Below are 26154 nucleotides of genomic sequence, written 5' to 3'. Positions count from 1 at the left end.
TCAGTACCATGATCTGGTCCCTAGCACATGGAATTAGGTGTGCAATGGACTCTCCGTACAATAGGGCTCTCATCTGTAGAGAAACCAGCCACCAACAAACAAACAAACCGCTGAAAGATCACAGAAGGTTGATCCTTTCTCCTTGGAACTATAATATATTCATATTGTAATGATTGCATCATACAGTCGCTGCTAATTAGTTGGCTATAGATCTATGATTTGAATCTCCTTTTCCACTATATCCCAAAGTTGTGCTACTGGATTGAAATGTGGTGATGTGGATGCCACTGAAGTACAGTGACCTGATTGTCAAGTTCAAGAAACCAGCTTGGGATGATCTGAGCTTTGTGTGGTGCTGCATTGTCCAGGGATGGACATGGGCAGCAACAATGGTCAGATAGTATGTGTCCTTTAAACAATGCTTGGTTGGTACTAACAAGCTCCAGGTGAGCCAAGAAAATGTTTTCCACACCACTATATGCCTCGCCCACAACCAGTCTGAACTGTTGATACAGGATTGATCCATACTTTCATGTCATTTACACCATGTCCTTTCTGACCCTACCCTACCTATTATGCATTCAGAAATGGTATTCAACCAGTTTAATTGTAACAAGTGGTTATTTGAGCTACTGTTGTTACTGTTTGCTTGATATTGGACCCCAGAATGCAGACGAGCAGGCATTGTGATGGCAAGTGAAAAAAGGTTTAATTACGAAAACTCACACTCAGCAGGAGGCAGGAACAAAACAAACGGGCAGGCAAGACAGACATGGCATGATCAAAAAGACAAGACTTGGTTTGCGAACAAGACATGAGCATGATAAATGTCTCCGCAACAACTAACAGAACAGGTGTGAATATATGTCGTGAAAACCAGGTGGAGCAAGGAGACAGATTAACTTGAAGCAGGTGAACCGAGTAAACTTAACAGAACAAAACGTGACTGGAGCAAAACAGAGACTCTTGAACACAAACTAGAAAAACATGAAGCAAAAGCAAAAACAAAAACAGAGTTCAGGCGGGCCACCAGGAGGTCGTCCCGAGCAGGCACAGAGTTCAGGCGGGTGATCAGGAGGTCGTCCCCAGCAGGCACAGAGTTCAGGCGGGCGACCAGGAGGTCGTCCCCAGCAGGCACAGAGTTCAGGCAGGCGACCCGACCTGCACCAAAGACGTGGAGGCCGACAGAAGCGTAGAGACGGCCTGCGACGGGAAACTGCATGTAGATCAGGAGGCCGACTGAGCAGAGTAGAGGACCTCCCAGAAACTCTGTGGAACCCTCAGAGGCTGAAGCAGAGCCTGGCGAACCCTCAGAGGCTGAAGCAGAGCCTGGCGAACCCTCAGATCTGGGTTCAAAGGCCAGAACGAGGACAAAACGTTCCTTAAACCCCTCAAGGACAGGGTTCAGCGGTGCTTCCTCCTCGAACCCCTGCAGACTAGGAACAGGAGCTGAGGCGTCAACGGGATCCTCAGTGACGTGAGCAGGAGCTGAGGCGTCGTCGAGACCCTCAGTGACGTGAGCAGGAGCTGAGGCGTCGCCGAGACCCTCAGTGACGTGAGCAGGAGCTGAGGCGTCGGCCGGACCCTCAGTGACGTGAGCAGGAGCTGAGGCGTCGGCCAGACCCTCAGTGACGTGAGCAGGAGCTGAGGCGTCGGCCGGACCCTCAGTGGCGTGCGCAGGAGCTGAGGCATCGGCCGGACCCTCAGTGGCGTGCGCAGGAGCTGAGTCGTCGGCCGGACCCTCAGTGGCATGCGCAGGAGCTGAGGCGTCGGCCGGACCCTCAGTGACATGAGCAGAGGCTGACTTAAGGTCAGGCGTCATGTTAGGCTGTGGTGTGTCTGGCCTGGAGTCAGGCTGCTCTGCAGCAGCGCTCTGGAGACCTGACGTGGGCTGCTCTGCAGCAGCGCTCATGTGGCTTGGTGTGGGTGAAGGAGGACGGCAGTAAAACAACCTTACTGCCGTTTCATAATCCATCTCTATCTGCCTTATCCTCTCCATCAGCTCAGGAGAGGGATACAGAATCAGAATCAGAATCAGAAAAGCTTTATTGCCAAGTACGTTTTTGGACATACGAGGAATTTGTTTTGGCGTAGTTGGTGCAATACAGTACAAATTAAACAGTATAAACATATCTACAATATAATATAAATATATGTGCACAGTTTTAAGTGAGTGAGAGTAAATATAGAGCAGTATAAGATGCAAGAGCAATACAACAGTGCAGGTGATCATTGTGCAAGTATGGCAGTGCAAGTAAAGCAGGAGTCCATGCTGAGCGTTAATGTAACGCATAGAGTTACAAGTTACAAGTGTCCTGTCAGCAAAAAAAAGGGGGGTGTGGGGGAAAGGGAGAGTGTCAGGGTGGTTTCCGGGCTTTGTTAACAAGGCTGGTGGCAGATGGGAAAAAACTGTTCTTGTGGCGTGAGGTTTTGGTCCGGATGGAACGCAGCCTCCTGCCAGAGGGGAGAGTCTCAAAGAGTCTGTGACCGGGGTGGGAGGGATCAGCCAGAATCTTCCCTGCCCGCTTCAGGGTCCTGGAGGTGTACAGTTCCTGGAGCGACAGTAGACTGCAGCCAATCACCTTCTCAGCAGACCGAATGACACGCTGCAGCCTGCCCTTATCCTTGGCTGTAGCAGCGGCGTACCAGATGGTGATGGAGGAGGTGAGGATGGACTCAATGATGGCTGTGTAGAAGTGCACCATCATAGTCTTTGGCAGGTTGAATTTCTTCAGCTGCCGCAGGAAGAACATCCTCTGCTGGGCTTTCTTGATGAGGGAGCTGATGTTTGGCTCCCACTTGAGATCCTGGGAGATGATGGTTCCCAGGAAGCGGAAAGATTCCACAGTGTCAATTGTGAAGTCACAGAGGGTGATGGGGGCAGGTGGGGCTGGGTTTTGCCTGAAGTCCACAACCATCTCCACTGTCTTTAGAGCGTTGAGCTCAAGGTTGTTCTGGCTGCACCAGTCCAACAGATGGTCCACCTCCCATCTGTACGCGGACTCGTCACCATCAGAGATGAGTCCGATCAGAGTGGTGTCGTCCGCAAACTTCAGAAGCTTGACAGACTGGTGACTGGAGGTGCAGCTGTTGGTGTACAGGGAGAAGAGCAGAGGAGAGAGAACACAGCCTTGGGGGGAACCGGTGCTGATGGTCAGGGAGTCAGAGACGTGCTTCCCCAGCCTCACGCGCTGCTTCCTGTCAGACAGGAAGTCAGTGATCCACCTGCAGGTGGAGTCGGGCACACTCAGCTGGGAGAGCTTCTCCTGTAGCAGAACTGGGACGATGGTGTTGAAGGCAGAGCTGAAATCCACAAACAGGATCCTGGCATAGGTTCCTGTGGAGTCCAGGTGCCGGTACAGGAGACCAGTTGTCCTGACGATCTTTATTTGGCGTGCCGTGAACCTCAAGCGCTGCTCCAGCTCGTCAGGTGTTGCCTCAGAACACCGGGCTGGAGCGAGCGCAGACAACATGGGCGGAGGTGCAGTAAGCCTGGCAGACAGTGCTGTGGCAGACGAAGATGCGGGCTTACTTGCCACAGCATGCCTGGGAGACAGTGCTGTGACAGGCGAAGATGTGGGCTTACTTGCCGCAGCAAGCCTGGGAGACAGTGCTGTGGCAGGCGAAGAAGCGGGCTTACTTGCTGCAGCGCTCACGTAGGCTGGCTGGGAAACCACTTCCTCGCCAGCCGAACCACAGGAAGGTGCTCCACGCCGGCGTTTCTTGCGGCGAGAGGAGGGCGAGGGCTTCACTGCCAGACCAGAGTGCGCAGCCAGGGGAGCAGGCGGAGAACGGCGACGAAGGGGACCTGTCCCCGGACATGGAATCGCCAACCTGGATCCATCATAAGCCGACTGCGGCACTGACAGCCCTGCAGACCGGCGCAATGACTTCTCCGCCTCCCGAGACAGGAAGGTAAAAAGGTCCATGGAGCTAGCCTGATGCTCATCCGCGAGGTCCATTGTTGGCGGAGACATTCTGTTACGGTTTACTTGATATTGGACCCGAGAATGCAGATGAGCAGGCATCGTGATGGTAAGTGAAAAAAGGTTTAATTGCGAAAACTCACACTCAGCAGGACGCAGAAACAAAACAAACGGGCAGGCAAGACAGGCATGACATGATCAAAAAGACAAGACTCGGTTTGCCAACAAGACATGAGCATGAGTAATGTCTCTGCAACGACTAACAGAACAGGTGTGAATATATGGCGTGAAAACCAGGTGGAGCAAGGAGACAGATTAACTTGAAGCAGGTGAACCAAATAAACTTAATTAACAGAACAAAATGTGAATGGAGCAAAACAGAGACTCTTGAACACAAACTAGAAAAACATGAAGCAAAAGCATAACCAGATCCGAAAACCAAACTTGACAAAACATGAACAAGACGACAAAACTAAAGCATGACCAGGAAAATAACAGAAGCATGGTTCAAAATCTAAGAAGAATAATAACAAAAGAACGAGTCAAAACCTTAACTGTGAAAAACATAAGAAAAAAAACAGAAACCAAAAACCAAATCACCCCAAATTGTTCTCTGGATATTTTCTCATTTGTAGGTCATTCTGAGTAAACCCAAGTCATCACTTGGATTGCATGAAATTGCCAGTAGATCTACTGTTGCTAAAGTACTCAAGTGCAAGTCTTGCATCAACCTTTTTTCACTGTGCCAGGGCTCAGTTTGAACTTTAGAAAGTCTTCATCATGTCCAGATGCCTAAATCCCTTCAATTGCTGCCTGGTAATTGGCTGATTTACTATTTGTGTTAACAAACAACTGAACCTGAAGGTGTAAGAAATAAAGTGGCCAGTAAATGTAATTTTACAGGTAATTTTATCTGCTTTCTTTTGTGATCTTGATAAACTGATGAAAAAACTCTAATGGTGTTTCAGCAAGACTGAAACTGATAGAAGAGGTGCAGAAACATCCCTCCCATACAGGCAAATTGAGATTCTTGGGAAACCTCCTAGTACCGACATGATACTCATGGTGGTGGATTTGTGGTGATGGCCAAGAAAACAACAGGGAAACCTGTTTGGCCAGTGCCATACCGTCATGCTTCTCTTTACGGTAAAATTAGATTTTCCAGATTTGCAACAATCTAACACTTTAGAACGCCCTTGAAGGCCCTGGAGGCTTTAGCCCAATCAAAAGTCCAAAAGTCAATATGAAGGTGGGCTTATGGAGTGTGCAGAACAGGTACAGGAAGACATCTCCGGTACATGGGATGAACCTATTTGCCAAGTAGTAAGAGCATAGCAGCATCATCTTTGCCTTTATGCTGTAGAGGGTTTTCAAAACTTGCTTTAAGTTATCAAGCTATATTTTAATAGGTCCGGTGTGAAGAGCATAGTAGGGTATTAATCCAGTCTGAAAACAACCTTTCAGTATAATGTCTAGAGGACAGAAGAAAACTGAATAATTTGGGATAAATATAACTTTAAGATGTCAGGTTAGCAATGTTTTTCTACAAATACAATATCAAGTAAAATTGTCTTTCCAGCATTTCCATTGAAAGATAAGTTGTAATCACATCTTTTAATGTGATTGGTAATCTTTCTGAAATAGGCAACGCATTTGGCAAAAGAATAAAGACGATACATTAAAAAAGGTGCAAAAGCATGTTAAGTCATATGAACCAGGGAATACTACGTGTTTGTTTAGCCTTTAATACCCACCTGGGATTTGAGTTCGCTGACTGGTTTCCATTTTTGTCCAACAAGCTGAAGAGGCACTGTTGTCTCAGAATGTTTTGGCTTTGCTGTTGGTCCTTGTTCAACAACCACACCCAAAAGATTTCCTGTAAAAGGAGACACAGAAGAAAAGCCATTAACAAACCTGACAGTAAAGCTGCTTTGTAATCATATCTGTCACTTAAACAGAATTATAGTTATTAAATGTGTCACAACCTTTATGTTTCAGTGCCCACAAATAATGCTTTCCGAATGCATTTGTTTGTCATGGCAGCAAATGTCTATACTGACATGCGGGGCATGTGTCCACCTCCTTTTAAGAGACTATCAGTATGATGGTTCCTGTCTTCTCTGCCATGCAGATGTTGGGACCCACAGGCATGGAAACAACATTAAAACTCCGGTACAAACTTTTCTGGAATTTTCAAAATAAATTGCAGTTAACCGACTTCCAGCAAAGGGGGGGGGGGGTAGCAGCGGACTTCCCATGATGCCACGGGCTGTATAAAAGCACCCCCCTTTTCAACGGTCCAATCTCTTCCACTGCTCCTCTGCGGGACCAGGATAGGGGAGGCAGCACCCTTATGTCTTTTTGCCGGCAAAAAGACATAAACTCTTCAAACTGGACCCAAGGGTGTCATAAGATCACACGATCATATGCAAAAGTTAAGTACTGATGAATTACTGTTGAAAGAATCTGGTATTCATTCATAAAAAGGGGTAATTAAGGTATAAGCCTGGCTTGACTTTCTCTCTGAGGCCTGCAGAAGCAAACTGTGTTCCAGAGAAGTCCCCAGTAGAGACGCTATCTCTACAAAGAGTGGAGCGGTTTTCCCCGGTCTGAAAGGACGACAACAGGAGCCGCATCGCGTGGTAACGTGCAGTGTGGTCAGCGGACAGAACGGGCCGCCCAGCCACTGCTCCAGAGGTTCGCTGGAAGCTAACCCTTTGTTCAGAGAGCTTTTTTCAAACTTCGTCGTCGCCCGGAAAACTCCTAAGCACGGTTCATGAGGTTAGGTTTTGGGCAGAGAGAAGGAGTTAGATTGAAATGATCTAAACATTTTTCATTTTATGAACTTTGGTTTTGTTTGTGTGAAACTCAGCCATCTTGGTGCTAGCAGGCTATCTGCAGCACACGTGCTCAGCAATGTGTTCTGTGTTTGTGTGTTTTTAAAGTTAAGATAAACTTTATTTAAAGGGTGATTTTAAACACAGAAGATCAGCCATAACGCGCCGTACTCGCTTATGCATTTTAACCCTTTTATTGACGGTATTTTTAAAGGTGTGTGTTTGATTCTGGTGCTTAGCTATCAGCTTCTTTGTTAGCTTTAACTGCTAATGTCTTAGGACACGTGCTTGCCTGCTAAAGAATATTTACCCAGAAAGGTTGTTAGTTTTCAAGCTAGTAAATAATAGTCTAAACATTATTTTACTAAATCTGATAACTAAGTAAACACCATTAACCCCCATTGCTCCAGAAAGATTTGGCCCTCTCCAAAATACTTCCTTAAATATTTTACCATCCACTTAATAATATTTCTTTGAATATTATTTCAATAAGTAAAGGCAGCTAATGAGACACCGTTGAGAATTAGTCATCCAGAAGGTTGGTTTTATTCAGCAGATCATTCTTAAAACATTATTTTATTAAAATAATATTTTATTTGATCTTGCATTGTGAATGGTTGTCTAAAGGTATGCTAACTATTGCCTAAGTTAGTTCCAAGACTAACTTCACTTCACTTCCAGATTCGTCAAGATAATCCTTGGTTCTCAAACATAAACATTGCATGGTAATGTTGCATCACGCTTTTGGTCATGGTTTTCAATCATCTTTAATCAACTTGTTTATATTGTACATAGCCCATTAGTCTTCGTTATCCTTTAATTCTGCTTGGTAGTTTAGTTGGATTGTTTTAGCATAGTAAAGAGTTTGTTGATTGAAATATGTTTGACTTTGAGTTGACTTATTTTTGTTAATAAATTCTTGTATTTTAAGAAATTGCGTGAATTCATTTCATGTGTGTGCAGAGTTTTGCTGTTCAGTAATGTCAGAGCATGGCTCACACCTTTCTATTTTGTCCTAATACCACCGCCTTACTGGGCTGGTATTCACAGGACAACCCTTAACAGACCGAAATATTATTTGATAAAATATTAAAATATTAATATTAAATATTAAATAATATTTTCAGATTCATAATCACAACACAGACATTAGCACAATCCCACTAACTAGCACCCTGCCACATGTTGCAATGAGAGTAGCTGGCCTGTGTTAGAACCCTAAATATCACTCATATTTCATAAATCACCATAGCTGAGAAATGCAGAGGGTTAGGTTTATGCTGCTGTGATAACTCCAATCACTAGTAATTCAGTGGGATTAGAAACAAAACCCTGAAAAAGCATATAACTCCCTTGACCTTTTTGACATTTTGTCACATTTGGGGAATGTCTACCAGGTTTGCACATCTAGAGACTGAAATTTCAGTCCATTTGTCATTGCAGATACAGCTGAATCTGAGTCCGATTCGATGGAGAGGTCTTCTCACGGATTCTCAATAACATTTAGATCTCAACTTTTGACTGAGCCTTTCAAACACGTGCTTTGATCTAAGGTATTCCATTGTAGTTCTGGGGCCATGTTCACTTATTAGGTGACTTCTGATGGCAATTGGTTTCATTTGACTTTATTTGAGGGCATCGGAGTAAAAGTGACTGAATAGAAATGCAAAAAATGTTGAAAAGCAAAGATTATGATGTACTTTGTGTTGGTTTATCACATGAAATCTCCCCCAAAATAAATTGAAGTTTGTGGCTGTAATATGACAAAATGTAAAAAATTTTAAGGGGTAGGAATAAGCTATAGCTGTATGTACCTTGTTTCCTGGAATCCTTTTATCTCCTTTCTCTAACTGTTCTGAGAAGATTTTAACTGAGCATTCAGATGGCTATATTACTTGGAGCATGGCTGTTTTGCCATTTAAGGGTATGCTCACCCTTTAGTCTAATGCCAAAATCCACAAGGAACTAAGGGATGAAGTTTTATGTATCCTCTCCCAGGAAACAAACTTTTACAAGAGACAGAAGCAATTTCTGTAAATTGTAGAAATCATGAGTGCACACCGTATCGGAAGTGGAGGGAGGACACTGCAAACAGGGTTCCTGGAGTAATCAGCTTCCTGCAGCGGGAAGTGATTTTGTTCCAAGGGTGTCTCCCTAAAACAGCAGGGGTTCTCAGCACCATTTGTTTCACTGCAAACATCCTAAATCAAATGTTGGCTTTTTTGGGGTTCCATCAAGCATTTCCAAACAGCAGGGAAACAGATTTAAATTGAGGAAGAAGCCAGAAGTTTCACTCTGGGTATAATTTATGCCATGTTGTCATCTTGAAACTTTTGCCATCTTAATTTCAAATCAGTCCATATAAACATTAAATCCACTCAAGGTGAGACTCATCACAGATTATTATTGCCAGGAGATTCAGGGTCCCTTGAGGTTAACATTGCTTGTGTCTTCCTACAAATGACTCATCTGCTTAAATTGCTGAGTCTGCTTATAATCCAGCATTATTAACTCAAGTCAGGCACAAAGCTCCCCAGCTGAGCTTTGCTCTGCTTATCCTCAAGAGGAAACCACCGCTCTGGAGTTCATCATGAAACTATCCGGCTGATAGCAGGGGAGTAAGGGGTGACCGGCTCAGGAGTCTTCACCCAGCTCCAGCCTAATGATGAGAAACAGACTACATCGAGAACGTTGACAGCATCACACACACAACAATAGGAGCCTCATTAGTCCTTAAAAAAAAAAAAGCACTGCCTGAGAGGCGACCATGCTGAGTAAGGGTATGTACAGCGAGCTATGAGAAAAATATGAATGGATAAACAAATGTTAGGAGAAAACACATGGACAGTTATGACAGAGAAAGGTCAGGTCCACATTGTGGCTGAGCTGTTTTCTAAAGATGAAATCTATCAGCCTCAAAAGGTGAAATCCATCAGTATCAAAAGGAATAACCCGGCTCCCATCCCTGGTTGATGCCTAGTTTACGCAGCACCCGATTTAGTCTATTGACTCCCATAAGACCAATTTTCCATGAGAGACCCAACAAAGAACTGAAACACCAGACATCTAGGGGGAGCTCGGAGTAGAGTGGCTGCGGCTCCACATCACAAGGAGTCAATAGAGGTCGTTTTGGGCAGAATGGGTATGTCCCACTAGAAGGAGACCCAGGAACAGACCCAAAACCTGAGAAAAGGATTATATTCATGTTCTGGCCATGGAATTCCTTAGAATAAGCTGGAGAATGTTGCTGATGTAGATTTGTAACCCACATGACCGGATCTCGTATAAGTAGAAGATAATGAATGGAAACCCACAGATGGGTAGGCCAGAGCCTATTCTAATAGACTTTGAGGATGACATTCAATCAGCAGACAGCGTTTGAATCTCTTACTCTGCTAGTGAATAACTATTTTATTAATGCGTTGCATGATGAAGTTTAATTTCTGCCTTTAAATTGAATTATTTTGGTGGAAATTATCTTCAGCCTGATTTGTTCTCCACATGGTCAGTGGGGACATTTGGTAAACGCCATGTCTATCCACGTTTTGTTAGCTTGAATGGTATTACAGCAAGTATGAGTGTTGAGGGAGTGGTAAAAGTGGCACCAGGACCCCTCACCTTATTTATATGTTCAATAAAGAAGGGTGTTAACAGAGGTCTTAATACAGCAATATTCTGGCCATAATCATCTACCTTTATGCTCCATTGTACAAGGACAACTTGTGTACTTTATTATTGCTTCAATAAAGTAGTGCTTGGTATGATGACTGGACCTCTGTATGTGAACAGAATGTGTGTATTTTCTTTTAGGGAGGAGAAATACAATACAGCTGTGAGTGTAAAAAAATGGAAGAGGCTTTACTCAGTGCAAAAAGAAAGACATGCAATGTTTTTTGTTTTGTTATAAACTGGCTCATTAAAGCTTCTGCTGTTAGGTTTCTACATTATAAGTATGGATGAACAGACTTATAGTCTGAAAAATGTTTATGTTACTGCAGATTAAGTCACAACAGCTAATCAATAACCATGTAACTCTCAGTTTTTGCTCTTGTTTTGGTCATATTTTGATGTAGAGCAGAAATGCATGCAGGGGGCATCAGGTGAGCAATCAGGCAATGTTTCATAAAAGCCAATATTTAAATAACAAAAAACTACTAATTCAGTGAAGATAGATCTGACTTCAAAAGTCATGGATCTGTTTTATGCAGCATTTATTTAGACAGATGTTAATTGTAGAGGTTAAATTACACTGCTCAAAAAAATAAAGGGAACACTCAAATAATACATCCTAGATCTGAATGAATGAAATATTCTCATTGAATACTTTGTTCTGTACAAAGTTGAATGTGCTGACAGCAAAATCACACAAAAATCATCAATGGAAATCTAATTTATTAACCAATGGAGGCCTGGATTTGGAGTCACACACAAAATTAAAGTGGAAAAACACACTACAGGCTGATCCAACTTTGATGTAATGTCCTTAAAACGAGTCAAAATGAAGCTCAGTATTGTGTGTGGCCTCCACGTGCCTGTATGACCTCCCTACAACGCCTGGGCATGCTCCTGATGAGACGGCAGATGGTCTCCTGAGGGATCTCCTCCCAGACCTGGACTAAAGCATCCGCCAACTCCTGGACAGTCTGTGGTGCAACATGACGTTGGTGGATGGAGCGAGACATGATGTCCCAGATGTGCTTAATCGGATTCAGGTCTGGGGAACGGGCGGGCCAGTCCTTAGCTTCAATGTCTTCATCTCGCAGGAACTGCTGACACACTCCAGCCACATGAGGTCAAGCATTGTCCTGCATTAAGAGGAACCTAGGGCCAAACGCACCAGCATACTGATGCCTAACAGGTGCGAACAGCTGGAAACTGATGAAATCTGAGCACTAAGAATGACATGAACAATCAATATACTACAGGAAAACCCAGAAACCTGGAAACCCAGTATTCATCAGGGCTGTCTAGCAGAATAAAATATAGGCACTCATATTTCACAGTGAAATATATCAGTCCGCATTAGCACTGGAAGTGGGACAGCTGCCATTGCTCCAGGCCTTCTTGTGGTGGCTGAAAGATATCAAAATTAAACACTCAACAGTGACTATAAGCAGCAGCAGAGACAGCTCTATAGAAACTTTCGCTAATATACCTAACTGTAGTGAGTGTTTAGGAGTTGTCAATATTGCTGACGACATTCTTTAAAAATGTGGGTATTTCTGCCCCATCAACTAATATTATATATATCATATATAATACTACTACAGGTCTGTAGCACTCACGCCCATCATCATGAAGTGCTTTGAGAAACTGGTACGGGGTCATATCACTTCACACTCGACCCCCACCAGTTTGCCTACAGGGCCAACCGGTCCACGGAGGATCCCATCGCCACCGCTCTGCACACCACGCTGACCCACGTGGAGCAGCGAGGGAGCTACGCGAGGCTGCTCTTCCTGGACTTCAGCTCGGCGTTCAACACCATCATCCCGAGCCGGCTGGTGAGCAAACTGGGACACCTGGGTCTCCCCAACAGCACCTGTAGTTGGATTATGGACTTTCTGACAGATCGCTCCCAGAGGGTGAGAGTAGGACACCACCTGTCCTCTCCATTGAGGACCAGCACGGGCTCTCCACAGAGCTGTGAGCTGAGCCCCCTGCTCTACACCCTGTACACCCACGACTGCACCCCCACCCACCCGAGCAACACCATCATCAAGTTCGCAGACGACACCACGGTGGTGGGGCTCATCTCAGGAGGGGATGACATGGCTTACAGGGCGGAGGTGGAGCATCTGTCAGCATGGTGCATGGACATTAACCTCACTCTGAACACCTCCAAGTCAAAGGAGCTCATCGTTGACTTTCAGAGGTGTAAACAGGACACACAGCCCATCACCATCAACGGGGACAGGGTGGAGATGGTGCCGGACTTCAGGTTCCTGGGCACCCACATCAGTGAGGATCTGACATGGACTACTAACTCTGCACCGATCCTGAAGGCACAGCAGAGACTGTACTTCCTGAGGACTCTCAGGAAGTACAACCTGCGACCAGAGCTGCTGCTGTCCTTCTACCGCTGCTCTGTGGAGTCGGTGCTGAACTGCGGCATCTCGCTGTGGTTCTCCAGCTGCACTGCAGCAGAGAGGAAGCAGCTCCAATGGGTCATCAACACTGCCCAGAGACTGACTGGCTGCCCTCTCCCCTCCCTGGAGGAGATTTACTCCACCCGCTGCCTCAGGAGAGCCCGCAGCGTCATCAGGGACTCCTCACACCCTGGTCACCATCTTCTTCAACTGCTCCCCTCTGGGAGGCGTTTCAGGGCAATAAGGACAAAAACAGACTGAAAAACAGCTTTTTTCCTAGAGCTGTTGTTGCCCTGAACGCCTCATGTACACTGTAACAACTGTTACTATCAATAATGACATAAACAGTAAATACATTCTGTGCAATTTCTTCAAGACTAAGTGCAATATGCTACCTCATGTGCAATACTTGAACAACCTGTAAATATTCTTGTATATATATATTTTTTTCCACCTGCACAGTCCTTTTTTATAACTTTTTTATAACTTTTTATAGCTTTATAACTTTTTTACGTTTTTAATATTTATTTTCTTTCATTTGCACTACTTGCCTGCACTGTTTTGTTCTGTTTTTGGAAATTTTGTTGCACCATGTGGAGCAATGACAAATAAAAAATTCTGATTCTGATTCTGATATTAGTACTTCAGCAGAGCCAGCTCTTGCAAGAAGCTAGAAATGTATGACCCAAAGGTCAACTGTAGATTATCTTTAACCAATTTTTGTGATGTGGCAGCCACTCTGGGCAGATAATTAATGTAATACCTTGAAAAGCTGTTTTGTTTTTTATTGGAACTGCTGATTATGCTGTGGAAAGTGACAGCAACTGATCTACAGTATGCCAAATTTCAACTATTTTGTAATCCCTTCGTTGCTGCTAAAAAAGAAAACAAACGGCAATCAATATGTATCTTTGGGGCAGGCTACTGGTGCCAAAGTGCCTAAAGATCATTGATAAGTTGTCTGTTATGTGTAGACACTTTACTGGTTCATACATGAGTTTAGGGGTTTCTTTTCCCACCTGAATGATCCCTGAATGATCAGAGTGACGTAACTTACTAAGCATGAAAACATTCCTCTGAAATCAAAACAAATACAAGTCAAAACCACTTTTCATAAGTAAAAGAAAGTGTGGCTACTCAAAAGGAATATACAGGTCCTTCTCAAAATATTAGCATATTGTGATAAAGTTCATTATTTTCCATAATGTCATGATGAAAATTTAACATTCATATATTTTAGATTCATTGCACACTAACTGAAATATTTCAGGTTTTTTATTGTCTTAATACGGATGATTTTGGCATACAGCTCATGAAAACCCAAAATTCCTATCTCACAAAATTAGCATATTTTATCCGACCAAAAAAAGAAAAGTGTTTTTAATACAAAAAACGTCAACCTTCAAATAATCATGTACAGTTATGCACTCAATACTTGGTCGGGAATCCTTTGGCAGAAATGACTGCTTCAATGCGGCGTGGCATGGAGGCAATCAGCCTGTGGCACTGCTGAGGTCTTATGGATGCCCAGGATGCTTCGATAGCGGCCTTTAGCTCATCCAGATTGTTGGGTCTTGAGTCTCTCAACGTTCTCTTCACAATATCCCACAGATTCTCTATGGGGTTCAGGTCAGGAGAGTTGGCAGGCCAATTGAGCACGGTGATACCATGGTCAGTAAACCATTTACCAGTGGTTTTGGCACTGTGAGCAGGTGCCAGGTCGTGCTGAAAAATGAAATCTTCATCTCCATAAAGCTTTTCAGCAGATGGAAGCATGAAGTGCTCCAAAATCTCCTGATAGCTAGCTGCATTGACCCTGCCCTTGATAAAACACAGTGGACCAACACCAGCAGCTGACACGGCACCCCAGACCATCACTGACTGTGGGTACTTGACACTGGACTTCTGGCATTTTGGCATTTCCTTCTCTCCAGTCTTCCTCCAGACTCTGGCACCTTGATTTCCGAATGACATGCAGAATTTGCTTTCATCCGAAAAAAGTACTTTGGACCACTGAGCAACAGTCCAGTGCTGCTTCTCTGTAGCCCAGGTCAGGCGCTTCTGCCGCTGTTTCTGGTTCAAAAGTGGCTTGACCTGGGGAATGCGGCACCTGTAGCCCATTTCCTGCACACGTCTGTGCACGGTGGCTCTGGATGTTTCTACTCCAGACTCAGTCCACTGCTTCCGCAGGTCCCCCAAGGTCTGGAATCGGCCCTTCTCCACAATCTTCCTCAGGGTCCGGTCACCTCTTCTCGTTGTGCAGCGTTTTCTGCCACACTTTTTCCTTCCCACAGACTTCCCACTGAGGTGCCTTGATACAGCACTCTGGGAACAGCCTATTTGTTCGGAAATTTCTTTCTGTGTCTTACCCTCTTGCTTGAGGGTGTCAATAGTGGCCTTCTGGACAGCAGTCAGGTCAGCAGTCTTACCCATGATTGGGGTTTTGAGTGATGAACCAGGCTGGGAGTTTTAAAGGCCTCAGGAATCTTTTGCAGGTGTTTAGAGTTAACTCATTGATTCAGATGATTAGGTTCATAGCTCGTTTAGAGACCCTTTTAATGATATGCTAATTTTGTGAGATAGGAAATTTGGGTTTTCATGAGCTGTATGCCAAAATCCTCCGTATTAAGACAATAAAAGACCTGAAATATTTCAGTTAGTGTGCAATGAATCTAAAATATATGAATGTTAAATTTTCATCATGACATTATGGAAAATAATGAACTTTATCACAATATGCTAATATTTTGAGAAGGACCTGTATAAAAAATGACAGTTGAATATTTGAACATGTTATTGTTGTCATTGTGTAACTCCCCTAAATGGGTGCTACTACATAGCAGGGCAGTAAGGGGTGACCAATGAGTTGTTAGTACCATGCACTTGCAAATGACCTCTGTCATTACTTTAGAAATCTCTAGACATCCTGTGTTACAACCCTTTTACAAATTCAGCTCTTCACGTTATCACTCAGTCTCATCCACCAGATCAAATCAACAACTGCTTGGCATTATTGAACCCCAGAGAATTTCTTCTTGAAGCCAACAATGACTCTCTCCTTGAAAGGCAACCAAGTAATAATGTATTCATAGTAATCTTTTCTTTTACAACAGAAATGACCTGCTGTTCTTCTCATCTCTGAATTTGATGAGCCCTTGCCCCCCACTGACACGCAGCACCTCCCTGAGATAGGATGCACACATCAATAAGGAGCACCCCAAACAATATTCACTCTTGGCCTGATGATTGCCACCGTGTAAGCACACAAGGGCATATTCCAAAGTCATTCTGACAGCAATTCAATATCACATTAAAAATGATAATTTTCACCTTTTTCAAGCTGAAGGATACTATCTGACAAGTAAAATCCACTTGAAGGCAGAAAACAAAATTAAAATACTGTCAGGACCCACAAAGTAACTAACAGACTGATGACACTAGAGTGTATCTGCCCAGCACTCCAATGCAGTAGAAATATATCATAGGTAAATACTGCTTCAGAATAGACGTTTTATGAATCTGATGCTGTAGCTGTCACAATTGTATGGCAACTAAGTCAGGCTGCCTCAGATTTTTTTGAATGCTAAACAATTCTCCAGCATGAAAGGTGAAACAAGGGGATACTTAGCCCATATGCACCCTTGCTAAGAAATATGTGTAACTGCTACAACAGTGTTGCAGTGCTAATACTTTAAAAACATGACATAATTTTCTGATACGCTATGAAGACACTCAGTCTGCACTGATGAAAAATGCAATCATCTTGACATAGACTTTTTGGGGCAGTAGTGACACATACTTTCTGATTAATTCATCTAGTAATTATTTGACCACTTGGCGGCATTCAGAGCAACAACTTTCATCCGTAGATACTTAGGCGATCATTTTGTTTGAAAAATATTTTAAATGAGAATAAAGTGGCACCACAAAGGTCATCCAGACAGATGAGAACACAGAATTATCATCCCAATATAAGCTGCACTGCTCAAAAAAATAAAGGGAACACTTAAACAACACAATATAACTCCAAGTAAATCAAACTTCTGTGAAATCAAACTGTCCACTTAGGAAGCAACACTGATTGACAATTTCACATGCTGTTGGGCAAATGGAATAGAGAACAGGGGGAAATGTTTGGCGATTAGCAAGACACACTCAATAAAGGAGTGGTTCTGCAGGTGGGGACCACAGACCACTTCTCAGTACCTATGCTTTCTGGCTGATGTTTTGGTCAGAGTCTGGAGACACCATGGAGAGCGATCTGCTGCCTACAACATCCTTCAGCATGACTGGTTTGGCATTGGGTCAGTAATGGTGTGGAGTGGCATTTCTTTGGAGGGCCGCACGGGCCTCCATGTGCTCGCCAGAGGTAGCCTGACTGCTATTAGGTAGCAAGATGAGATTCTCAGACCCCTTGCGAGACCATATGCTGGTGCGGTTGGCCCTGGGTCTTTCTAATGCAAGACAATGCTAGACCTCATGTGGCTGGAGTGTGTCAGCAGTTCCTGCAAGATGAAGACATTGAAGCTATGGACTGGCCTGCCCGTTCCTCAGACCTGAATCCGATTGAGCACATCTGGGACATCATGTCTCTCTCCATCCACCAACGTCACGTTGCACCACAAACTGTCCAGGAGTTGGCGGATGCTTTAGTCCAGGTCTGGGAGGAGATCCCTCAGGAGATCATCCGCCGTCTCATCAGGAGCAAGCCCAGGCGTTGTAGGGAGGTCATACAGGCACGTGGAGGCCACACACAATACTGAGCCTCATTTTGACTTGTTTTAAGGACATTACATCAAAGTTGGATCAACCTGTAGTGTGTTTTTCCACTTTAATTTTGTGTGTGACTCCAAATCCAGGCCTCCATTGGTTAATAAATTAGATTTCCATTAATGATTTTTGTGTGATTTTGTTGTCAGCACATTCAACTTTGTACAGAACAAAGTATTCAATGAGAATATTTCATTCATTCAGATCTGGGATGTGTTATTTGAGTGTTCCCTTTTTTTTTTTGAGCACTGTATATGAAAGAGCACACCAAAAGCTGTACACATAATTGAAATGACAGAATTTGACGCTCCATTTAACATTTAACTTCATGTTTGAGACCAATAACAGACACATTTTTAGATACACCAACGCATGAGGCAAGGTAGGTAAAAGTATGACAGCAGCTTTCTAAATTAAACCCAAGTATTATGCTTTAATGTATCACTTTTCATCTTTCTTCTCTAAATAAGCTATTTACCTTTTTGGTGTTGATCACAGTTTTGTGGCTGATTTCTGATCTCTGGTATTTGTACAGGTTTGACCTGCCGATATTACATTTGGACAATTCTGATTTCTTTTTAAAAACTAAAATATAGGAAGATATAATAATTCTAAATATTTTTCTACCCTTTGTTCTGTGAAAGGTCATTAGAGATGAAAATTATGAGCAGAAGTGTTAAAGACCGGTCGTGTAAAACAGGGTTTTACAAATGTTTTAAAACCGATACAAAATAATTAGAGTTCACATTTTAAACTTTCTGTAGGAGGTTATAAATGCTTTAAGCATGGTTAACACGGTTAGCTAGTATATAAGCTAGTATATCTAAAATTCCATTCTTCGCGTCTATTTTCTAGAGAATATAGAATCCTTTAGTCTGAGAATTTCCAGCATTAGATGTGAAAAGGCTACATACATTTCCAAACCTATCTTTTTCTTTGACAGACTGAAGTTTAAACTTTAAAAGGATAAAAGAGAGCAACTTTGCCATAACACCCACAGCTTCCTGTTGGCTGCTGAAAGTTTAGCTCTCTCTTGCAGCCTTAATGAACCACATACAAGTCACAACATTTAAAAACACAGTTTCATTTTTTACTATTTTTAACTTTCTAATATATTTTTGACTAACTTTATTAGTCTACAAACTGGAAGCTACAAATGAAAGTTTTAAAATTACATGTTTTACTTCCAAACAGAGATGTTCACAAGTCTAAGTCACGTCTCAAGTTTTAGAGGGGCAATTCTATGTCGAGTCTCAACTCTATTGCCTCAAGTCAGGTCAAGTCTCAAGTCTCGAACGACTGAAATACATATTTCAAACCTGTACTGTCTGTCCTTAGGCCTTAAATACCACATGAACATTATCTTTCAGTATTTTAATATTTATTAATAGATATCTCTTAACATTCAATTCAACATAAAAAAAAACTGCTTACGGCAGATTTATATCCATCCATCGTCTTCTGCTTATCCGAGATTGGGTCAAGGGGGTAATAGGTCAAAGAGGAAATCCTAGACATCCCCTCTCCCAAGCAATATCCCCTTGGGTCTCCTCCCAGTGGGACATTGCTAGTAAACCTCCGAAGGAGCACTGTTAATGTGAATTTCAGAATGACTCACAGTGCATTTTTGTCTTTGTAATAAAAACAAAGAACACCTTTTTATCCCTGTCTTCAATTTGTCCACTCCTTCACTATATTTTATGCTAAATAAAGTTTGGAGAATTTTCTTCTCCTCACTCTAAGCTGGAGAATTTTTAATAATATTGAGAAACATATTCTGAACCCTGCTGATTTAAAAACTGTGTTCTGAAATCTAAAAGGTAAAGATCATCAAACTTAACGTATAAATTACAATATAATGAGCAAGGGAAAGTATAGTAAGTGAATAAATTATATATCTTGATATTTTCAGCCTGAAGTGTCCATGAAGTTTTGTAGCTTGCTTAGCAACGGAGAATGTCAGAGGTAAGTTACACTTTTATTATTACCAAAATGATTCAAAGTAATTTTATAACATGAACAGATTGTTATGAGCCATTAACAGACCATAGTTCACAAATGTCACTGGCTAATAATCAAGCGCATCGTTTAAAAGGAAAACATCACATGTCGGAGCTGCTGTCTATTGTACACATACCTTTGTTGTGTGATTATGAATATGAATATATTATTTAATATTAATACTTAAGGAAATATTATTTTGAATAAGAACCAACCCTTTTGGATATATGGGTCTTAATGGTGTTTAATTAGTTATCACTTTTAGTAAAATAATATTTAGGGAAATATTATTACCTAGATTGGAAATAACCTTTCTTTTGTAACACGCGTTCTTAGCCGTTAGCGGTTGGAGCTAACAAAAGAAGCTTATAGCTTGTTATCAGAATCAAACATATACCTTTAAAATACCACTAATAAAAGTTTTGAAATGCTTAGATATAGATGGCGCATTCTGGCCAATCTTCTTTGTTTAAAAACAAACATTTAAATAAAGCTTGTCTTAACAAAACACAAAACATATCTTTAGCTGAGTGCTAGTCTGCTAGCACTTATTGTGGATGAGTTTCTCAAGACAAACAAAAACAAACGTCATTAAACGAACATTATTTAGATTATTTAACTCTAAACTAATCTTCTCTGCCCAAACACTACCTCTTACGTGAACCGTGCTGAGGAGAAGTTGTCCTGGGCGTTGAGGAAAACATCCACGTGTGGGTAAACAAAGGGTTACCTTGCTGCTAACTTCCATAGCTGTGGGGAATGGCGGCTCTTGGCCGGCCGGGCCGAACTGCACGCAGAGCGGGAAAACCGCTCCACTCGGCGCTGTAGAGACGGGGTCTCTGCTGGGAACTCTCTGGAACACAGTTTGCTTCTGTAGACCTCAGAAAGAAAAGTCAAGTCACGCTTGCACCTTAATTACCCCCGTTCGTGAATGAATACTAGATACACAAACAGCAATTCATTCCTACTTAACTTTGTGCATATGATCACATAATCGTATGACCCTCCAGTCATATCCAGTTGGAAGAGTTATGTCTTTTTGCCAGCAAGGAGACATTAGCGCGCTGTCTCTCCTTCCAGCTCTGCTGGGGACCTGTGTGGAAAAGGTCTGTTGTTGGAACGTGGGGCTTTTATTCAAACAGTGATGGGAAGTCAGCTGTTACCCTTTTGTTCCTGGCTGAGCTGGAAGTAGGTTAATGCGATTTATTTTGAAAGTTCCAGAAACGTTCTAACTGGCCTTTAATGTTGCAACCCATGGCTGGGCTCCCAACACCGCCTTCCTTTCACTCTTCATTACAGGAGATACAAAACTGTTGATAAGACTCTGTTCAGACCAGACGTCCAGGTCAAGTCTCAAGTCTTTGGGCACAAGTCTAAGTTGAATCTGAAATCTTTTATTCTTGCAACTTCAGTGCAACTTGAGTTGGAGTCTCAAACTCGAGTCACAATCTTTGTTTCCAAACTACAAAGAAATTAGATATTTGTTCCATTTTAAAATACACAAAATTTTAAATATGAATTCATAAGACATGACTTAAAGTATACAAAAATCCAATACAAACAGGTTAGGTCTGAATAAAGGTCTTGTAATGGAGTAAAGATATGTACAACTTGAAGCAGTTCTAGTAGTAACAACACAGATATACATGTGGAATAAATCAAGGCCAAAAGACAAATTAAATTTGGCCAGTTTCAACAAAGCATGGTTAAAAAAGAACGTAAAAAAACACATCAAAAAGTCTCATTGGTTCCATATGGAAAAATGTCTTCTATACAACAGATCTGATAAAATGATCACTTTTTAAGCATCAAAAGAATGTGTCTGCAGTCCTCAATCAGAGTGCTGACCGGTTTTGGGATGGGATCCCACAAAGCTTCCAAGCGAAAATTTGCTTTTGACATCAAGTTGTGGGGGGGAAACTAGGCCAATGTTTATAGCTATTGTTCATATATTAATATCACAAACTTAATTTATTACCAGTCAGAGCAGGGAAATGATACTAATTCAAACAGAATGGTGATTGGGAACATATTGATGAATTAGGCCATGAAAAGAACCATCAAGCAGACATTGTTTAGTAAATGACCTGGGAGAAAAAAATACTTTTGTCTTTTGCCATTCCTTTCTATATTTATATTTCTTTTCTTTTCTAATTCTCCATTGGCCTGTAAATAATTCAGTTACAGCCACTATTTATTTATTTGATTAATTGTCGAATTGTAATTGAATAAAATGCTAACAAAGCAATAAAAACTCAAGAGAAGCCAGCAAACATTTGCTTTTAATCTGTCATTTTTAATGCCATATTGAACATCATGACTAACAGCAGGGTAAATGTGAAAATGTACCTGTTAGTTCTGGTATCACTGTACAAAAAAAACTCCGACCTACTTGGGTATCATTAGGTAAACCTTCCAAGAGTTGCAGTACGATGCACAGAAATGTAGAGCTGACATCGCGGTGCATGAATCCATTGACGCTGTTACCATGGCCTCATTAAGTTAAATCTAATAAGGTAGCAGTAGGCCCATAGCGATGACAGATGTTAATGGTAGTATTTATTAGTGGGCATATTTAGGGTTGTAATTAAGCCATTTAATTCTGTGCTTCCTCTGCTGGTAAATGTCTCTTTTGTATAACTAAAGAGCACATTAACTATTCTATAGGAAATTGATGTTCTTTGGGGCAGAAAAGTTACCCTTGGCTCAACAGGAGATTAACGCTGTCTGCAAAACTGGTACCATTATGCTCCCGGCTGGCACCATTACACCATCCGCCCCCCTTCGGCTTCTGCTTACTGCCTGCCATGAACCCTTTGTCCCTTACTGTACTGACGAAGGTCAGAGTCAGAGTGTGAAAGCTCATTATATGGTTTCCTGGATGGATTTCATCTACAGCTCATTGGAACTCTGTCATGGCAAGCATATGCCTGCCGCTCATTCAAAGCCCCAGGTATGGAGTCACGCAGCTCCAAGACTGCCACTGACAATATCAGTTTTGTTAAGGCAGAAGTTGATCCCGCAATTATTTAAGCAATATATTAGTTAATTTTCAGAAAAAAAAACTTGTCAAAAAAAAGAGACCTGATGCAAGGAGAGATGACCAGCCAAAAGCTTGCAACATATTAATGCAGCAACATTCATTGTCCAGCCAAGTTGGTCCCAAATGAGCTTTCTCTGTCTTGTCTGTCTTATCATTTTAATCTAAGATTCAGTTCCTTGCAGATGTATTATGATTCCTTGAATATTTTCACAATTGTTTTCTCAGTAGACCACCAGAAAATAGGCCAAAACTATTGAGGGAAAATCAAATGATCCATGGTTTGCTATTAAATTTTTTTTATTTTACAAATAAAAATCGGAAAAGTTTGTATATTTATTGAATAGTTTATAGAGCCACCTTTTGCTGCAATGAAAGCTGTCTTTTGAAGCATGTGTTTAGTTTTTGCATATCATATTTTTGGTAATCCTTCTTTGTAAACTAGCTCAACCTCTCAAGTCTTGCCGCAAATTCTTAATTGGATTTAGGTGGATTTTTTAGGACTTTGAGTGAGCCGTTTTTACACATGTAAATGCTTTGATCTAAGCCATCCTATTGTAGCTCCAACTGTATGTTTAGAGTTGTTGTACTGAACCACTCTAATCTGAAGTCTTTTGCAGTCTCTACCAGGGTTTCTCCAATGATTGCAATGTATTTAACTCCAAAAACTCTGACCAGCTTCCGTATCCATGGCAAAACATTCCACAAATTAGAGCATTATGCTCCCACCACCATTTTTCACTGTGAGCAGGGTATTGGTTTTCTGCCACGCATAGTGTTTTGCATGTAGGCCAGATATTTCACAATTGGTCTCAAATGACCAGAGCACCTTCTCTCACACATTGGCTGTGTTCCCTACATGGCTTGTGGCAAACTCCTGTAGGAAATTATGTTGACTTTCTTTCAGCAATCTTTGAGCAGTCTTAAAGGGGACATATCATGTTTTTAAATCCTTCCTTTTCACACTTAAATCTTTCAGTTGTGGTCTATATAAAGTTGGACTGCATTGATTTGGTCTGAACTCCTTGTTATTGTATCTCCACAGGCTCCTCTTTTACCCCTGTCCTAAGGTGGATCTAAGAGCAACTCGTTTTGGTGCGGTCTCTTTAAATGCTGTTGAGGCACTTCACACCCCACCCCCCTCGAGGTCAAGGAGCACTGTACTTTAACCCGTTCGGCCATTTTTGTAGTTTGATAACAATTATCTAGCGCTGCGGAAACGAGACAAAAACAGCAAAAACAATGCAAAACTGCTTATGTAATAATACCATTCAAAACACACAGTACAGCAGTACTTCAAGGAGCTAAAAGCAGCACACAGCGCTAACATAAGCAGAAGGCATGACGCTACTGCTATCAAAACAATGGCCAGGACCTCATATCAACACACAACAAATTCATGTTTAAAATATAGTCTGTTGTCATTTAAGCCTTATTTTACTGTTTTGCTGTATCTGTCATTTCCAAAGACAGAAGGAAATGACCCCTTAGTCAGATAAAGTCTTTCAGCAAATCCTTCTTGATACTAGCGGAGGTTGGTGAAGATGTCAGGATCTGCCATTTTGGACTTTGTTTTGGTTTTGTGTTTTGTTTACTTTTCAGTTAGGTGTTTCTATTCCTTTGGGTTTAGTAGTCATGCTTGTTTATTCCTTCAGTTACCCTGATATTAGTTTTGTTCTCTCTCCTGCCCCCTAGTTTTAGTAGTTCTTTCTCCCCTCGCCCATAGTTCCCTTGGTGGTTGCTTTCTAATTTATTTATTATTTAGAATGGTTTTCTCCTCTGGTTATTATTATTATTAGAACAGTTCTCTTTGCTTCTTTGGGTTTTCTAGTTTAGTTTCTCGCTTAGTGTTTCTGTGCTTGTTTACTGTTAGCTTATTTGTTTGTGCTGCATTCTTGTAGTTTATTAGTTCCCCTTTTCCCTTTGGCCTAAGACCCCTTTTTGTTGTTATTTACCCAGTTGGTTGTTCCCCTTAAGATTAGTTGTTCTTTCCCAGCCTACCTCTTTAGTATAGTTATTCATGTCCCTGCTTTGTCTAGTTAGTGTTCCTTCCAGATTTAGCCTCGTGTTTTATGTTAGGGTTTATATTATATAAGGTTCCTTAGGTCTGTTTTCCATTAATTTAGCTTTTCCCCATGCTCCTTCTTAGTCTTTCCTAGAATTACTATTTATTTTCCCTAGAGTTGTCTTTAGTTTAGTTTAGTTTTCCCCTCCTGTCTCTGTGTTGTCTAGTTCCCATTTCCATAGTAACATATTTCCTCAGTTCCCTATAGCATGGTCCACACCTATTTCATGTTTCCTCCGATTACCTGCCTCCCTGTCTCATTGGTCCATACTCCACTTCCCTCAGCTTATAAGCCCTCTAGTTTTCATTGTTCCCTGCTGGTTCCTTACGTTGACAATGATGCTAGGGGAGGCTAAAAAAGTGAATTTTGCATATGGCCATTGAAACACTATTGTAAAGAGTCCACATTTTTGTTAACAAATCCTCCCACCTGAGCAGTGGATCTCTGCTGCTTCTCCAGAGCTACTGTGGATATCCTACCTTCCTGTCTGATAAATGATCTCACTATCTGGCTCTTCTTTCCACTCTTCCACCAAGGCTAGATTTGTGGAAGTCCACAGTTAATAGTTGTCTTGTTAAAAGACTGTCCAACATGAGCTGTGGTTCTCTACAACTTCTACCTACGGTATCTTGGTAGATTTGCCATTGTGACATACTCTTTCCATTTTTGGATGATGGGCTGAACTTGGTCTCTGTGAGATGTTTAACCCTTTGCATATTGTTTTAGAAACTAATCCTGCTTTAAACTTCTACAGAACTTTATCACTTAAGTGTCTGGTGTTCTTTTGCAGCGGTTATTGCAAAGAAGGTGGTTTATTCAACCATTAAATCAGGGGAATAAATACAAGTGCACACCATACTTAAAGACTAAATTATGAGAAATATTAAAATGCCATGTATTATTTTCCTTCAACTTCCCAAAAAATCACGACTTTGCTTTTGTGTCTTACATAAAGTACATTGAAGTTTGTTGCTGTAACTTGGCAAAATGTTTAAAAAAATGTTCAATTGGTGTGAATACTGATGCACAGTGCTATATCACAGACATATTGCCTAAAATGGACTCGTCGACAGTTTTGCTTCATCTCTATTTTCAGGTTTACCAGGATGGCAACTCAGTCCATAGGATTGGTTGCCCGAAAACAGGTAACAGTGACAACATAACTGCATTTCTGAAAGGTCTGTTTATCTACAGTAAACCTGCCCTGCACACACAGTGCTGAGTTACGTTTACATATGACTCACATTTGCTTGTCAGGTTGAAGATTGAAGGTGTGTCTTCTCCACTGACCTTTCACTGCTAATAAAGTTCACCTTAAGGACAACTTGATTGGTAACCGTCAAAGGTAGGTGAGTTTAAGTTGAACAATTTTGTTAAGGAGAGAAAACACTGATGATTACCTCAAGGTTACCACAATGGGAAATG

At 41.9% G+C, this 26154-nt stretch overlaps 1 protein-coding gene across 4 annotated transcripts in view; it reads right to left on the bottom strand.

Moving 5' to 3' along the window:
* The window catches only part of LOC124875228 (disintegrin and metalloproteinase domain-containing protein 12-like), a 162230-nt gene that overhangs the window by 125403 nt on the left and 10673 nt on the right, over positions 1 to 26154 (bottom strand). Inside the window, exons 1-2 of one of the 4 annotated variants that reach the window (XM_047377239.1) lie at positions 20354 to 20488; positions 5681 to 5802 (exon numbers count right to left, since the gene is read on the bottom strand). Coding sequence is in view for 2 of the 4 variants with exons in the window: in XM_047377238.1 (XP_047233194.1) it covers positions 5681 to 5802; positions 20275 to 20371 (219 nt within the window). In the remaining 2 variants the exon portion in view is untranslated. Of the gene's footprint in view, positions 1 to 5680; positions 5803 to 5911; positions 6061 to 20274; positions 20489 to 26154 lie in introns of those variants that run through there. The other 3 variants (XM_047377238.1, XM_047377240.1, XM_047377236.1) reach the window with 3 other exon arrangements.

Source organism: Girardinichthys multiradiatus, chromosome 10 (assembly GCF_021462225.1).
Source record: "Girardinichthys multiradiatus isolate DD_20200921_A chromosome 10, DD_fGirMul_XY1, whole genome shotgun sequence".
NCBI classification, from domain to species: Eukaryota; Metazoa; Chordata; class Actinopteri; order Cyprinodontiformes; family Goodeidae; genus Girardinichthys; species Girardinichthys multiradiatus.
The sequence above is the reverse complement of the archived record's forward strand: the minus strand, read 5'-3'. Positions and strand labels throughout refer to the sequence as shown.